Source organism: Musa acuminata, chromosome BXJ3-9, assembly GCF_036884655.1.
Source record: "Musa acuminata AAA Group cultivar baxijiao chromosome BXJ3-9, Cavendish_Baxijiao_AAA, whole genome shotgun sequence".
Lineage (NCBI taxonomy): Eukaryota > Viridiplantae > Streptophyta > Magnoliopsida > Zingiberales > Musaceae > Musa > Musa acuminata.
Genome location: NC_088357.1, coordinates 48,613,992 through 48,631,597, shown reverse-complemented (window position 1 = coordinate 48,631,597; position 17,606 = coordinate 48,613,992). Strand labels below are relative to the sequence as shown.

At 39.3% G+C, this 17,606-nt stretch overlaps 2 protein-coding genes across 2 annotated transcripts; both read right to left on the bottom strand.

Moving 5' to 3' along the window:
* Positions 1 to 187: 187 nt before the first annotated feature.
* On the bottom strand, positions 188 to 13,498 carry LOC135649370 (membralin-like protein At1g60995). Its single transcript, XM_065167645.1, has 14 exons — positions 13,047 to 13,498; positions 10,907 to 10,969; positions 10,078 to 10,500; positions 7,472 to 7,553; positions 7,161 to 7,222; positions 6,932 to 7,026; positions 6,327 to 6,406; positions 4,487 to 4,570; positions 2,845 to 2,961; positions 2,670 to 2,755; positions 2,434 to 2,540; positions 2,038 to 2,129; positions 1,837 to 1,913; positions 188 to 1,048 (listed from the first exon to the last, which is right to left on the bottom strand). The coding sequence occupies exons 1-14, from the start codon at positions 13,209 to 13,211 to the stop codon at positions 731 to 733; spliced, it is 1,851 nt and encodes a 616-aa protein (XP_065023717.1). The 5' UTR covers positions 13,212 to 13,498; the 3' UTR covers positions 188 to 730.
* Positions 13,499 to 14,494: 996 nt separating this feature from the next.
* Positions 14,495 to 17,352, bottom strand: LOC135649751 (4-hydroxyphenylpyruvate dioxygenase-like). Its single transcript, XM_065168501.1, has 2 exons — positions 16,117 to 17,352; positions 14,495 to 14,892 (listed from the first exon to the last, which is right to left on the bottom strand). Exons 1-2 carry the CDS (start codon positions 17,265 to 17,267, stop codon positions 14,706 to 14,708), a joined length of 1,338 nt encoding a protein of 445 aa, XP_065024573.1. The 5' UTR covers positions 17,268 to 17,352; the 3' UTR covers positions 14,495 to 14,705.
* Between the last annotated feature and the right edge of the window lie 254 nt (positions 17,353 to 17,606).

Below are 17,606 nucleotides of genomic sequence, written 5' to 3'. Positions count from 1 at the left end.
GTCCGTAAAAGAGAAGAGGTCGACCGTCCATCGTAAGAGCATGACCAGGTGATGCGATCAAGTGTGTATGCATTATTCCACACATCATACATACTATCCTCGAGCTGACATATCAGTGTGTATGTGTAACATATGCCAAAACTCGCAACCCCTCCTCCAATCATCAAAGAAATCTAAAGAACAAGAATAAAGACAACAAGAATACAGATTAGCTCTTCTGCAGGCACCGAGTTTCTCGGCAACTCGAGCTGACATATCATCAGTGTGTATGTATGTATTATTACAATAAGAAAAAAAATAATAATAAAGACAACATATGCCAATGTTAATACTATCCTGATCAGGAATTACTACACTGGTGTGGTGCCTACAGACTGACTATACACAACAAATGGCTCTTCCTTTTTTTTCTTTTTTTGTTTTCCTAACAGTGAGACACAAGCATAAAGCCTTCTTCAAAAGCCTGATCATGGTTCACACATCCCTCTTACCTCTCCCTTCTCTCCCTTTCTTTTCTTTTTTTTTTTGATGTATATAGTTAACCTTCAGATATCTGAGGATGTGTTCCCCATATGAAACAGCGGCCGCCATCCTTCCTCAAGAATCCATGTCCATGGTTCATTCCATTGTCGTGTCTTTTCTCAATAAACCCAGCCTTGGTTTCGGGAGTGTCTCTGAACATAGAGAGGAAGTAAACTATGCCTCCTCCGGAAGAGGCACCACCTAGTAATCAGAGCATAAGAGATCCGTAAGTGTTCAGCAGGCCGGTGCCAGGCGCACCGGCTGTTTGATGAGAATTAAGATTTGAAACTTCACGAGGTTCGGAGTTAACTCCGAAGGGCCCCGAGGGATCAGGCACACCAGCAGGATTGGAACCTGCAGAGGTTTGTGCTGTTGCTCTGGGCTCATTATCAGCCACATCGCCATTAGGCAAGCTTACTCTTGCAATGTGAAGTGTAGATGTGTAAATAGTCGATGATGTGATCTGAACACCAGTCTGTTGCTGCAGCTGAGCTCGAGCTCTCATAAATCTTTGTAGGGCAGGCACCTGCCAATGAGATGGAAAATCATAATGAATAATATTGTTACCTTTATACTTATCTACAAGAATACATGAATTAGAAGATGAGCACCTTCTCAAAAAGTAATGAAAATAATAAAAACAAAATAAAAGGTGAGCAGCATAGATTGGGCAACGACTCTTCTATTTACTCAGCTCTCATCGATCATGACATGACTTGGCAAATAGCCAAGTCATTTAAATTGTTATGACAAGAGGCAACAGAAAAGTATGAGACACTACTTCAGGTTGTAATTTCGGCCTCAATGACAAGTGAAGCTTTAAAAATGTCATCATACTTAATAATGAGGTCTCATCACAAGTAATGGCAAAGTAATATTCTAAAGGACATTGAGAACAAAAGCACAAGCAAGAACATTTGGCTCAACGGTTCTAATTCCCAAAATACCATACCCATTACACAGACTGCTACCTAGGTTTCTGCATTGAAGACTATATACTCTTGAGCAGGAAAGAATTTAAGTGGCTTTTTAAAGAGACTGAGAAAATGGCTTGCAATGATCTCTCTGATGTTTCTCATTTATGCACCATGCTTCCGAAGAGTTCGTTTTAATGTTCTTCGGGCGATCCACACATGAAATTCCATTTTGAAAGTAGATCAAATTAAATTTACCAAATCAAAGATCACCAAAACCTCCGTCGCATAAGGTATGGGTTCAGTATCAACTTCAAGCCAAAATTTTGCCATGAAAGATCACAATGCTTATATCACCAACAAAAGGTTTAGCATCTCACTATGCCAACAAATTGTTTACCTCGAATCGGTTCCAGAAGTAAAGGATCAAGTGTTGCATAAATGCTGCAGTTGCAGAAAAGGCCAAATAAGAAAAACCTGTAAAAGAATAAGTGGAATTAATATAGGCAAATATTATCAGCATTCAGTTTTAGAAAAAGAACCTTGATCAAGTTGAAGCAGCATGTATTTAAAGAAATTTTTAAAACATTACAAAACCTACCATAAGGATAAGAAAAGAAGTAAATATGGAACACCAGGAAATAGAGCAAGAAAAATCGAGGAAAGAACTGCATTGATATTGTTGTCCGCACACTACAAAATAACCACAAACAGAATAAATTAGATAGTGACATCATAAAATCCAAAAGTGCCAATTCATTATTGAGGGAAATATATAAAAAAATGGGTCTAAAATGCTTTGGATGGGTCCTGAACTAAATCCGGCTGGCTGGCCACTATTGACCCATACCAAGTGGCACAGTGATGCAGTACCCTATCAGGCCAACGAAATACGACTGCCAGTATCAAACCATGATTGCTATGTATTATGTTTACTGAGTGCACAATTGTAGATATGGATGGCAGATTGCATGGAAAACAAACAAGCAACGGTTACCTGATCATCGTAAACAGTTCGCATAGCCACACAAGGGTTAAGACCAGGAATGCAAGTAGTTGGTCATCATAGAACTCAAATAGAAAAAATAGGATGCCAATCATAATCTGCAGCAGCCAAGGATTGAAATAATTAGATAAGAAATTGAACCAAACTACCAATCAACTATTATGCGTTCAAGAAAATGACAAATGAGGAACCATTGAGAAAAGTTGAATGTCATATTTCTAACTTACAGGTACAAAAACCAGAGACTCAATTACATGCACAAATATTAACTGAAATGTGGGAAGGTGATTCCGAGCATGGTGTTGAAGCTGCACTGCAGTGACCCAAGAGAATGAAAACCTTAAAATTGCATCATTAATTATAATTCACACATTACAGTTGACAAAGCAAAAAAAGGCAAACCTGTGAACCGAAGCATACGAGACTGTGTTTCCCTCAAAGTGAATGAAACAGACATCGTTGTAGTGAAGAAAACAAACAAGGACATTATAAGCACACCACATTTGGTGACAAAGTAATCTGTACAGGCCAGAAATGAAACTAATTTAGGTAGAAAATATTAGAATTTCATCATGTTTGCTGAAACAAGGACATCAATCACCTCAATCGAAGTAATTGCCGAAGTCACAGATAACTGAATTCACATGAAAAACTTTTATTATAATTAAAAACTATTCTTGAATGACAATTCTTAGTAAGTGTACTATAAAGCTTTATAATCTTTAAGCATGAATGATGTTACAATAATACTAAAATCATAGTCATATGACCATCATCATGATTTGAATGAATAGATACATGTCTAAGAAAAAGGCAAGCTTTAGCACCATGGTAAGATGACACCTTGGTCACCTGGATGGCTAGAGTTCAAATTATGGAATAGTCACTTTGCTTGCAGAATAAGTATCCTGCACTAGCCCACCTTTTTTGGTTTAGATAAAGCTTAACGCTCAATTAGAGACAGCTATGTTCTCACAAAGTTATAGTACTCTACCGAGGCCACCAACAAGAAAAGCTAACTAAGAGTATTCAAAGGGCCAATATGTTTATAAATGTAACCGAGCACTTCAAACACAAATCTGTACGCACTTTCAGTGGGCAATATCAATCCTCCATTGCAAGCCAGATAGCTATCTAAGAGAAATGATATCAACCAAAAGATCATAAACAGACATAAATCTTCATCTAACTTAAAACAGAAGGGGGAAAAAACATCTCATATACATCTCAATAACACTAAATATTAGATTCTCTGATCCTAGCCTTCTAAACTAATGTTGACACATTTACTAGTCTTGCAAACCATCAAATATAAATCATGGTGGTAATTTTTATTATCTTGCTTTGACCGTAAGATGTCACAGGGAATTCAAATATGCTTTAGGTCCATTTGACAACTTTGCAATCAAGTAAACCTGATCAGTCACAAAAAAGAAGAATATCTTGTGACAGTAAAGGAATTAGAAGGCAATCATTAGTACAATAATAAGGTTTCTCCTTTGTGACCTGGGTAATCAGGACACCAATTAAGGAAACATCTCTGCTTGTAAGGGTATGTTTGTGCACATTAATCCTTCCAAGTCCTTTCATTAGTGGAAGCCTTGTGCACTAGTTTGGCAGTAGGGCAACTCAATGCAATATAATTGAAAGAACGATTTTCTTCCAACAATGGAAGGGAAATGGATGCCTGAGACACATATGAATGCTGTATTTCTCAATGTCACTGTTTTCTATTTGAACAATGCGAAGACCATACAAACAAACACAATATCTTTGATAAAGTTGCAAACGTTTGATATGATCAGTAAGGATCTAGTCATCATTAGCACAAAACTTAAGCACTAGAATAACCAACACATTATCAAAACATAAAAAGAACATCAGCATCTTAAATATATATGACAGTATCTCTAGGCATAACAATATGAGGAATCATCAAAATACAGGAAGCAAATAAGCATCCATAAAAACTTAATCAGGAAAGACATGAGCTACTTAAAACATTTAACAAAGTCGAACAAAAGTTCTTCTGCAAACAACATACTCCCAAATCGAGTAGGACCATCTGATGTTTCTTGCCCATAATTAAGATCATAAAATTCCTTCGTTTGGAAATTATAAAGATAGCCTGCATTATTCACAAAGCAATTATTACAAGAAAGAAACCATTCAAGAGATGCATTCTGAAAAATATTTTTATCTACAACAGGGTTTTTAATTCCGTACCATACTGTCCAGTATGGGCGGTACACACCGGTCCGCCAGCCAAGTATCAGATTTTTTGCCCGTATCAGGTGATACAGGGCTGTACCACATGGTAACAATCAAAATTTCGACCGTTACCAACCTGTACCGGTCGAAACCGACCGTTACCAATTGATCAATTTGACCGTTGGAGGCATCTTAAAGGGTTTTAAACCCTTTCCTCTCCCCCCTTCAATTCATTTCACTCTCACAATCTCTCAAACTCATTTTTACTCACAATCTCTCTCTTATTCTCATATTTTCACTCTCCTAAACTCAACAAAGCAACGATGTGTGAATTCACAACGATCGACCTACGACCATCACCACATTGATGCACTAATGACATACGATATATCAATATACTATCTCGATGGATCAATGGTCCGATAAAAATATCATATTGATATACAAATACATAGGATTGAAGACCCCAATCCACCACTCGTGGAAGCCTGTCGTTCGGTTTGGTGGTAGAATCAGGTATATCTACATATGTGATTAATTAATTCATTTGAATCTTAAAATTTAAGCTGTATACAAGATAATCTAACAATTTAAATAATTTTTCGGTAGATAATTCAATATTAACGGAAGGACGATTCGAAACTAACCAAAATTGCAAACCTTGCACAAGGCTACTCCTCAAAGCCCAAAAAAGATGTGACATTATTCTTACCTAATTTATATTAGTTTTTCTACAACTATACTAAATGTATATTTATTTCTAACTTAAAAATCCTATCCTAACTTTTTTTTTTCAGGTAATTTCGAATGGTTTTACATCTATTTTAGGTGTACCGCTTACTACGCCAGTACAATACGAGATTAAAAACCTTGATCTACAATCCTTTCCCACAAATGAGAAAAATTACTTAATCCACATGAATAACTACAAATGAAAGAAGCATGTTTAGATACTAATTGGTTGGACACTGAAATACAAATAACATTAAGCAGATCAAGGCAAACCAAATATTTTCATGTATTGATTGTGGTATTGATGGATAGCTGTGGTCTCATTCCTATTTACCTATGGAAATCTAGTTTGATGTCTTCCCCATAACATTTCATTCTCTCTGTTCATTTAGCCGATCGTATAATCGAATTTTGGATGATGTGTTTATGGGTAAATCTTGTTTAAAGTGACAATAAACCTGAGAAAAGAATAAAGATGTAAAGGTCATAGCCATAATAGGAAGTTTAAACTTGTTTGTACAGAAAATGAAAGGGATCACTTGCATAATCATCAATGTGAATGATTCATAGAGAAGCAGCAGAAAATTTATGTGGTACGGGATGGCTTTGTACCCATCTAAGCTATACTCTTGCCAAAGTAGAAGTTAATTCTTTGTAACAAACTATGTAGATCCACTTCGGCAAATTAGGTTCATCATGGAGAAAGAAAAAAATTTACATGGTTTGGCTGCTTTGGCATTTTATGCGAAAAACATAAAGCTTTCAGAACAAAAATTAACAACGGTATTGAGGGAAAAAGCTAGTTGGGAGCAGTAATCAAACTTTGATTATCAAAGCTTAAGAGAACTTTCATTAACAGAAAATACAAGAGGAACAAGAAAAATCTTTCATTAACAGTAAAAGAGGAACAAGAAAATTTTTCATTAACAGAGAATCCTCACCATGACCAGGAGAACTTAGAAGGCTGTTCATCAAAATAGTATCATAACCAACAAAGCTGTTTATGAGTAGTTGTTGCCACCTATTAAGAGATTATATGCATTTCAATAAATATGTCAATTTGCTCATTAGGAATCGGGAAAAAACATAATTTTACATTATAAATCAATGGAAAATGACAATAGCATGATGCTACATCAGAACATATAGCTTCTTGTCTTCGAAGAAATCAACTTATATTATGTATCCTACCCAAAGAAAAAAGAAATTGGGGCTTCTTTGCTGATGATGCGGCCAGTACAATGAATAACATCATGACCAAGGAACAATCAGATGTAGATCAAGAAATGCTCTCAAATAGGTGCCCTAACTTCCCTTACCATTTAAAAATGAGTATTGAGGCCTAGAAAAATAAGTTTGAAGTATGACTCTCTCAAAACAGTCACAATCAACATTTGCAATCAAATAGGCACTTCCAAAACTCTTAAAAATTCATTATTTAGAAAAAAAATCAAATTCACATATTTCATTTAATTTTGGGAATAATGTAAATTATTATGTTGTGATAATAAGATCCAATATCCCAAAAAAACAGCATACAGGTCACCTGTTCCCAAAACATGTACTCTGAGCAGATATTGTAGCATTAACAGTTCGTATATCATGACGAGATTTAGCCCCTTCTGAAAGCAGGAAATATCCCTGCAAAATATATGTTTAGGCAATAGATGTTACACTTATCATGGGCACTGGATAGACAGTTCCTGCATATGTAATCAGATGCAAAGAGGTTCTAGTCAGCAGCTTAATCATATCTGGATATGCTGTTCTGTTACCTTCTCTGTAGTGTACAGGTATGTTGGTTCAAATGCTTTGCTTCTTCTTTCAAGCCACTGAACTGCAACACAGACAATAAAAATCACAAACTAAGTTCAATTAATTTGTGCAGAAGCAAAAGAATTAGGATTAATTCATATAAACCATGGTTTTAATATCCAACTAAAGGTACGTGCAAGTGTGCAACAACATATCGATGGTAGTGGATGATTGCAAGGTTGTAAATGCATTAAGTGGAAAGCTAAAAATATATAACTTCACATTTAAGTATGTGGAGAAATATGTTATGCAAATCAATGAATAAAACTACCTGCAAATGACTTAAGATGTTCAAAGCGAAGATGTCGTAAGCACTCCAGAAGATCAAGGAATGTATACCACCCTGCATGTTTCTGTAGTTCAAAGTTTGGTCCTCAGAAATGAAACATTACTTGGCTAACAAATGAAAAATTAATGAAGCATCTAGGAAAAACACAGAATCTGGAAAATTTTTAACAAGATATAGAATATTTATCTACAAAAACTCACAGCATCTAAAGGGTTGTCAAAAAAAGCCTCTTAAATTATTTACAGTGGCAAATGAATCTCAAATAACATAAACATGAATGGCTACAAAAATATGATTTTGCAAACCATCATGGAAACAGATGACTGAGTGTAGCTACCCATGCACTGAGAACGTAACCATCAAGAACTGAATCTATAGTGACAAAATCCATGTAAAAAGTAGATTGACATATCAAATTAACCATGCTGACTAACAGCTCGTAGGTTTTCACAAGACCTCTATGTTATATTGACATATCAAATTAATGCTCTAATGTAGTTCAAGTTTCTTATAGGAAATGCACAAATTCAAACGAATGACCAAGCTTCAGTGTGCCTGAAAACAAGGAGATAGTGCTTCATTCTTTTACTGCTACAAGCAGTGTAGGACAATAACAATCAGGTTACCTCCAACAAAATTTTGAGATTATCAATTAGAATCTGTTGTGCAGGCAATGAGATTACAGAGACAAAGTAAATTTGAAGAAGAAGAATATCAGGTTGAGCACCTCTTCAACTTTAGGTTTTTGAGAGCAGGAGATTTTTCAAGAAATGTTTTCTAAACCCACATTGTTGAACACCACTCCTTCAGTGTCAGCAAAAGTACTTCATATCCCCATACAACTCTTTGACGTGATCAAATTACATTCCTAGCACCTTTTCACTAAATATTTATAAAAATATAAGTAACGAACGCTATCATACGCATCTTTTTAAAAAATACATAGATCATCCACAATGCAGGTGTCGGAACAACTCAATGTTGTCATGGGCTTCACCTAGGCTGCCTAAGAAGTCTGCCTGGCCTTGCTTTTTAAGTTTCAGGAGAAGCAACAATCTAAAAACCCAGATGGAATTTATGAAGCTAACTAGATCAAAGGCTACTTTTTTTCTCTAAAATAGCTGCTAGTTACAAATACTTATTAGCATGGAGTAACAGGATTTGACTTTAAAAAAAAAAAAACTTAGAAATGTTTGTCATTTTAAGTGACTCCAAATGTACTTGTGCCACAAACATTGACAATTACGATAACATCAGTTATTCAGTTTTCTGCTTTTTCAACCAAAATACATCATTGTACCATAATCGTCACCATATGCTTTTTATTTTTCTCATGCGTTTTGCTGATGTTGGCTACTAAATAGTGGAAAACCTGTAAAAGTACATTTAGGTAAAATTTTCTAAGCCCTAGAATTAGAATTAGAATTGGAATCCCCACTATGAACTGATGTTCAAAACACTATCTCATGTGTATCTCTATTGAAAAGTTAATGGAGGACTGCATATGACAATATGTTCTTTTGGGACATATGAGATTTTAAATGTTTGGACTTTAATTTTTATACACATATATTATAGATTATATTATATTTATGATGTTTTCTTCAAAAAGGCATCCGCCTGTGCAGCTAAAGCTACTGCCCAAGCCTTCAAGAACTAGTGCCCAGGCGGTTTGACTTTCGAATCACAACTCTTGTTTTTCACCACCTTCAGTTTTCTTGAAAACAAATTTCCCAGAAGAAGGTAATAGAAGTGTTGTCCTATCACGACCCGGCCTGCCTTGGTACTAGGTCGGGTGTGATATCAATTGTCACGACCCGACCAAATGGGATAATAAACCAACTAACCTTGTAGAGCCTTGTTTAGCTTGAACCACTAGTTCAAAATGTTTAAGCTAAGTTCACAATAGCACACCCATCGGACCTTTGTAAATCAATTTAAGTGTTGGCTCACTTCCGATGTGCAGCTATATTGGGGTGTTACTCGCCATCAATGATTCCATAACAAGAGCGTTGTTAATATATGGTGTTCCACAACCGAAGGAAATTTATTAAATTCAACTATTCTTCATGCAACTCAGTGTTGAAACTAATAACCACATAATCCTTATACATTAACCTTGCGTCATGAGACACCTCATATAACCTCAGAAAAGTACAGCATCAGAGACGCTTCGAAACTGCAAACAGTTACCAAATACCACTTATGGAATTAGAAGTCCTACAGGTATCCCAATACAACTAGTGTACCTGTAATAATTTGTTCATAAGCACTTGTAATGTGAGGTTGATAAATTTTCAGAAAAAAACAAAACATAAATTTCGTTTTTGTCAGTATGTCCGATGCCATACATAGTAAGGCACAGACTAAACTTATGCATTATAGCAAAAACCAAAACTACATATAAGGATATAGCAGCAGTCAGACATGGTTCAGACCTATGCCAACATGATACAGCATGCCCAGCCATTAGATTAAAAGGTTTCACCTTAAATCATGGAAAAAGTGAAAGTTTTCCCGTATAAGAAGGATTAGTAGACACTCGCATGCAGCAAAAGGAAAAAGGCAAAAGAAATCTCTATTCTCACCCATAAGTGACTGACAGAGCTCAAGGACTCCTTTGCACTGTTCCAAAACGAAATAAATGGCATCTTCAACATATTGCAGAAGTGAAGGGCTTCCATTTTGATCCTTTCTCTGACAGAGATAGGATGTCCAATTTGCAGAAGCTCCAACTGAGATTTGGAATCTGCCTCACGCAGAATGGTCTTACTAATACTAGACTCGGATGCTTTCTCCACCTGAGGTCCAAGCAACTCCTTCTCACTCTTCCATGGTTTAAATATCAGTTTGCTCCTCTTAGCACCTGAGCCAAGCCAGTTTGACCAAAACCTAGTAGACAAATCAGTGAATCCATCGGTGGTAAACACTCGACCATCAGAACTCTCCAGCTTAAGGTCCACAGTGTTCTGTTCACCCGAACTCTGGGTCCAAAGACCAGCACCTGTAATCTGGAACAATTAACATGAGTTATTACATTTGTAAATAGCAATAGAAGTATAAAATTAAAATGAAAACTTCCCTGAACAAGTGCCAACTCTCAAATGATAAAGAAGCAAAGCGCATACGAATAAAACATCAAAAAGATGGAACCAGAAGATGCTCCCAGTGAGGACTATGTTGATGAAGATGTATACAGTAATATGTCATATAAAAGGCATACATATATTCATATATATAGGTAAGTATACAGTAAATACATAATGTTCCTATGGGAAAAAGAAAGATGCTGGGTTAATTACTGCACAAGATCATCCAATGTGAAATCAAGCACCAATTCAGAACATGTTAGTTTAATCAAGTTGCCAACAGTCAACATGGTGCGAAAACAGCACCATGTAAAACCAGCCTACATACCTTAATCTGAACTAGCTGAGCTTCACCAAATTCGATTCCGGAGAGTTCACTCGAACACCCAGGCTAAACACATAAACACAGAAAATAAGCAAGTTATACAAAAATATTGAAAGTAAAAGTAGTAAACAAGCAAATAGAAGCATTCTTTCTCTCTCTAGACATCTAAGTGAGTTTAGTGGTGCTGAAATATTGTCAAAATTAACGGACAACATTACAAGATGATTATCAAATGCTCAGAATCATTACTCTCCGCATACAACAAAAAAAAATCTACACTAGAAATAAAGCTATCTGCTTATGCTGTAAAGTATGACGAGCATTTAGACCTCAAAGTGCATTCAAATGGTAGTCCCAACCTGGGATTACCAAATGGCTAAGCAGGTTTTCTTTAGATTTAAATTCAACATAAGCATAACAGCAACCACATGGACTTATGAGGTTATGACAATGTCAAAAGCCAGAGTTGGTCTGAAAATTAAAACAAGTGAAATAATTTTGACTGAAAAAAATTAACCATAACAATTAACTGTCATTCCAAAAAAAAAAAAAAAAATTGAACATCAGACATTAGAGTATGCTGATCTACCAAAATAAAAGAACCACCACCTATTCAGAAAGACATATTTTTTTTCCTGTATTCTTTGCATAAAGATCTTCATTACCAAAATGGCAAAAGGGTGGTGCAGAAGCATATCCTGGTATTTCTGCAGATGGAGAATTCAGAGAAGAAACCCTGTAATAGATTCAGGTTGCTGCAGTTGCGAGAAAGAAGTTTTCAAGGAAACAAGAGAGGATGAGGTTACCCCAAGAAACAACTAGGTAAAGTAGCAAGATCCCAAATAAAAGGGCAGCACCCTGCTCAGATGATCGACTAACATGTACCTTGGGCATTCAGCTTAGATTTGACAAGTTACTAGGGAAAAATAAGCAGATTCATCATGTGGGCCCAATGAGCTTTGTATTAGATTGGAAACACGTTTAAAAAAGAACAGGAAATTGCAACATATGTTGCCTTGATCATCATGAGAATGTCCAATCCATGCTATTTCTTTCCATGAAAACTTGTGTAAAAAATTCCTAAAAACAAACGATATGAAGGTTTCTCTGGACTGGAATTTGCAATTAATCTGACTGCAAAATACCTTCTCAAAACCTCAATTCTGAAGAACATAATTAAGTTTAATACATCATCATAGAACAGCAAAGGCACTGCTTTCATTCTGTTTTCAACTCGAGAAAACCAAAATCAGCACAAGAACATAGCGTTAGCGAACAGGAAGCCGTCTCACTTAAACCAGAACTCCCATATCCAAGTGACGATCTCAAAATTCCATCGTAAAGAAAAGGAAATATATGGGGAAAAGACCCAGGAAAAACATCAAGTTCGTGGTCGAGAAACCATATTTAAGCCGAACACTCCCAAGATTTTACAGACAATCTGAAATTTTCATCATAAAGAAGGGCAAAAAAAAAAATCCGCAAAGAATTCAAATCATCGAGTTCGTGTCCAAGAAACCATTTTAAGCCAGAAACTCGCGAAATTTTACAGACAATCTAAAAAAAGTTCATCATAAAGAAGGGCCAAAAATCCGGCAAAAAAGGCAATTCATCGAGTTCGTGGTCAAGAAAACATCTTTGAGCCCCAAAAAAAAACCCGGAATTTAACAAGAAATCCGGGAAAAAAAAAAAGACAAATCATCAACGCATCTTTAACCCAAAAGGTCCACGTTCAACCGACACTCTCAAGATCCCATCATGAAGAAGTATAGAATCCAGGAGAAAAAGACGAATCATCAAGCGTTAATCCAAAACTCCCAAATTTAACCGACAACCTCAGATTGCCACCGAAAAGAAGGGCAGAATATGGGAAAAAGAAGAGAAAATCAACGAATTCTCGATCAAGAAACCATTCTAAAGCCGCGGACTCCCAAGTTTTACCGGCAATCTCAGAGTTCCTCCGAAAAGATGGGGAAAACATGGGGAAAAGACGACAAAGTCATCGAGTTCTTGATCAAGAAACCATCCTGAAGCCACGAACTCCATAGGTCAACAGACAATCTCCAACTTGCATCGTCAAGAAGGGAAAAAATCCGGGAAAAGAAAAGGGCAGAAACCTTGGGCGATCGTCAAGGAGCCCCACCTGCTGAACGAAATTGGTGTGCATGACGACGAGAAGGCCGAAGAGCGCAATGGCGAAGGCGAGGTAGGCGTACTCGAGCGCCAAGCGGATCCTCGGGGTGAGGAGCTGCGACAGCATCCCCGACACCCGGGCGTGGACTCGGAGGAACGTCTGCTCCGGATCCATCCCTGGCTCCTCCACCGATCCAAACAAAGCTCCAGATACCGTCCTCCAAAACCCTAGAAATCTTTTTAGGGTTTCTATCTTCACTCTCCGGCCGCGAGAGAGACGAAGAGAAGAGAAGAGACGAGAGGAGGATACACCTCCGATTCCTGGCTTCTTTTTATAGACGTCTTCCCCCTTTCTTTCTCATCGCCAATGGAAGTCCTCAAGCAATCCCTCAAAAAGGAAAAGGACTTTTCCTGGTTGGAGGGAGAGAGAGAGAGAGAGAGAGAGAGGAATGGATTTGATGTGGCTGTTGGAGGTAGTAATGTCATTTTACCGGGGAAGGGTAATTAATGCCATATGACACGAGACAACGACGACGACGACGACGACAACGCGGCACCGGCGGGGCGTGCAGCGGATCCGCCCAATTCTTGGCTCACACCGCATGGCGGATTGAATCCGATAACTAAAAAATATTTAGAAATAAAGGGTTAGGTTTAGGAACGGCTATCATGAAACTGTGCGTTTAGTAGCTACTGTTGCCTTACCAAACATTTATGTCGGTCACGATTGAATGCTTTCCGATTGGGATCCGACAGATTTCTTGTTTTGGGCATTTCAGTTTATCCATCCAATGATTCATTATTTTCTTTATTTTTTTATTTTTTAAAATTAATATATATATATATATATATATATTTTTTTTTTATTTATTTATAACTGATAAGTGACTACGATTTTATTATCAAAGATTGAGAATTCAAAACATCGACTAAATAAAGAGGGAAAGAGTCATACTCTTACCGTCCGAAATGATAATTAAGCATTAACAGCAAATGCTCTAAAAAGAGTTATACTAACTCGAGTTGATTATACCAATACTGAATTGAATCATCCCACCCAACAAAAAAAAAAAAGACATGCTTTAGATAACCACAATCACCGAAAGAGCATGTCTACTCCGCAAGCCAACACTACAAGATTGTGTTCATCCGAGAGAGAAACATTCGGAGACTAGTTCAGAACAAGTATCCTCATTCTCATGCAAGAAATGTACATGATTTTTCTATAATCGTATGATCAGTAAAAAAAAACCGCAGCGACACAACACACGCATGCTTCCGAACCGAATTAGACAAGTGTGTTTGTAAAGCTTTCGCATTTGAAATCGAAATCAACATGACTAAGAAAGGCAGGAAACAACAAGCGTGAGGAGCTCACAAGCAGATACATAATCTTCTCGGTGTCTCTCTTCTCTAGATGTCATCGGAACCAAAGGGCAAACCTTTTTGCCTCCAACATTTGCAAATCTCAAGTGATTCATACTAGAGAGATGGGAATGTCAATCGGTAAACATCAGGTTAAATGTCTCATTTAACAAACTCAAGACAATATCATGCTTCTTGATCATCAACAAATAAAAGCCAGCAAATGGTACCAAGAGAGATTCGATCGGGTGCTATTCTGCTTTATTATTTCTGTTACTTGAGACGATCTATACGTTCGCTATTGTTAGGCACTTGGAACTGTCGTTGCTTGCTTGGCTTCGAGGGATTTCTCGTACTCCTCGATGGACTTGAAAAGCTCGGAGAAGTTGCCCTTCCCAAATCCTCCGCACCCGCCCTTCTGATACTCTTTTCCTTCCTTGTCCTTCACCATACATCCAATCCTCTGAATTATCTCTATAAATATCGTCGGTCTGCATAAAAAAAATTAAAAGTTAGATTACCACAAAGCGATGCATATTTTGTGATACACAGCCTAAGCCCAATTTAGCTGCTCCTATCCATGATCAACAGGAGGGAGAAAACAAGAAAACTTTTTTTCTAATAAAACCATAGCAGTAGGGATGTTATGGTGTAAAGACTTGAAAAATAATAATAACAATTACTAACAAGAACCCCACACAGATGATCCACTCTCAACACATATAATTGTCCTTCCAATTCCAATTTCGTATGTCTAATTCCTATTCGCTTTAGAAGGAAAACTACTTCCTCCATCTTTTGATCAGTCGCCAAAAGAAAACGGTAACAAAAAAAAAACACCGATTCAGTGTGGCTTAGAACTCCTATGAATTTAGATAGTTTGTTCTCTCTGCCACAAAAGCAGAGATTATTATTGGTTAACTCCTTTGCACTCGAGCATGAAAAAAATTACAGATTTCAGTTGAGATTGGATGAAAAATCAGCATGGCCTTGATTCATTACGGGAAATCTTTCGGTAAGAACAAAGTTAATTCAGGCCCTGGAAAATGACCCAGGCCTTATTTGAACAAGGCTGTGTATGATAGGAACGGACAACCTAACATACACAACATAAGATTGACAACAGGACTTGTATAAATTTAAGCAGGCGATCTGCAAACTCCAAATGTGCTTATAGATGCACAAAGTAGTTTATCGTTCGAGGCTAGGGTCGAAGGTATCAAATGTGGATTCTACCCCTTGTTGGGCAAGACACAACTAGAACAGCAGCCATTCCCTGGTTGTGCTCAGAATATTTATATGAAGACAGTGACTGCGAATTTATCGATACCATCAAATATCCTATCAGATTTTGAACCATCTCTTATTTTTTAAGGCAGTGAATTGGGACTACCGGCAGAAATATTCTTGACCTATCAACATTTTTTAAGGCAAGCAGGCATTGCCTTGTGAATATTTGTGGACATGCCTCTTAAGAGTTTTTATGGACATGTCTGCATGTGCTCTCAGCCAAAAGGCGAAGAAAGGTGTGGGCATGTTCACGAGGAACAGGGGACTCACGGAAAGCTTCGAACACAGTTACCCGATCATAGCTATTAAAGAATCAGTTGATGGAGAATTAAGACAAACGCTCGAGTGGATATGGAACCCAAGCAATCACCATCAAATGTAATGATCTGCAAGAAAGCAGAGAACCAGGGCTCCTGATCACATACCTGTCGCCGACTGGCTTGGTGAAGATTTGTAGCAGCACTCCTTGATCATCCCTGTCCACCAAAACACCCAATTCCTGACACTCCTTGATCTGTTCCTCGGTGAGCACGTCGCCGGCTCTCCGACGCACCCCCTGGTAGTAGTTTGGTGGCGGTGGTGGCATGAAGTCGAACCCTCCCATCCCCGACCGCGCCCTCATCTCCCTCAAGGTCTTCAGCACGTCGTCGCTGGCCAGCGCCAGGTGCTGCACGCCGGCGCCGCCGTTGTGATCCAAATAAGTCTGGATTTGGCTCCGCCTCTTGGTCCCATGGACCGGCTCGTTCAGCGGCACCAGCACCGTCTCCTCGTTGTTCGCGAGGACGACGGAGTTCAGCCCGCTCTCCGCCGTGCCTACGTCGTCCGCCGTGAACTCCGCGAATTCGTGGAAGCCAGTGAACCCAGCAATGTAGCGCACCGCTGGCGCGAGTTCGGGGACGTTCCCGACGGCATGGTCAAGCCGCCGGATGCCGTAGGTGAATGAACAAGTCTCGGACTCGTCAATATCCTCGAATCCAGGTAGGAAAGCTGGGACCTTTATGGGGGTTTGGTGGGCTTCGGAGGGGAACGGTGGGGGCTTCGGGCGGCTAACGTAGCGAAGGACTACGTCGCCGTACAGCTCGACCTCGGCGAGCGCGAACCCCTCGCCGAGGTCGGCCGGGGGGAAGGAGGGGCGAGCGCCGTGGGCGACGCTGATGCGGAAGGCTTCGGCAGCGTCAGCGACCTCGACGGCGATGGCTCGGACCGCAAGTCCGTGGTCGACGGAGAAGCGACGGGCACGGTCGGCGTCGAAGGAGGGGATGGGGGAGGGGGTGGCAGCGTTAGCGGCGGCGTCAGCTGCGGCCGGCCCGCCATAGGGGGCGGAGAAGAGGAAGCGGAGGGAAGCGGAGCGGAGGAGGTAGGAGGCGAAGAAGGGATTACCGGTGGAGAGATCGGAGCGTGCGGCGAGGGGCATCCCGAGGCCGAAGGAGAAGCGGCCGGCAGAGTTGGTGGCGTCGGCGGCCCAGAATTCGACGTGGTGGAAGCCAAGAACGGGGAAGCGGTCGCTGCGGGGGTTGGCCCGGACGAAGCGGGTGAAGCCCACCAGCTTGAAGTTCTCCGTAGCCTCCTTTCTCATCACTCTCGATCTCCCTCTTCCTCTCTCGTGCTCGCCCCTCGGTTATCGAATTTGGATTCGGATCGCGAAGATAACCGAGAAAGACCGTGTAGCATATATATCGAAAGAGGCTTAGGATCCTCTCTGAAGCACCGGGAACAGGAGACAGCCATCACCTCGAATACAACGGCAATGGTGTGACCGACGCGGCGGGGTCCAGCTCGTTTTACTTGATGTAAAGAACCTGGTTGCTCTCCGGGCATCACGGAACAGGGGATCCTGAGGACACAAGCGCATGGATAGAGATGAGGGGAGACCCGGTGAGTGGATACCACGGAGGCGGATGAACCTGGGACTCCG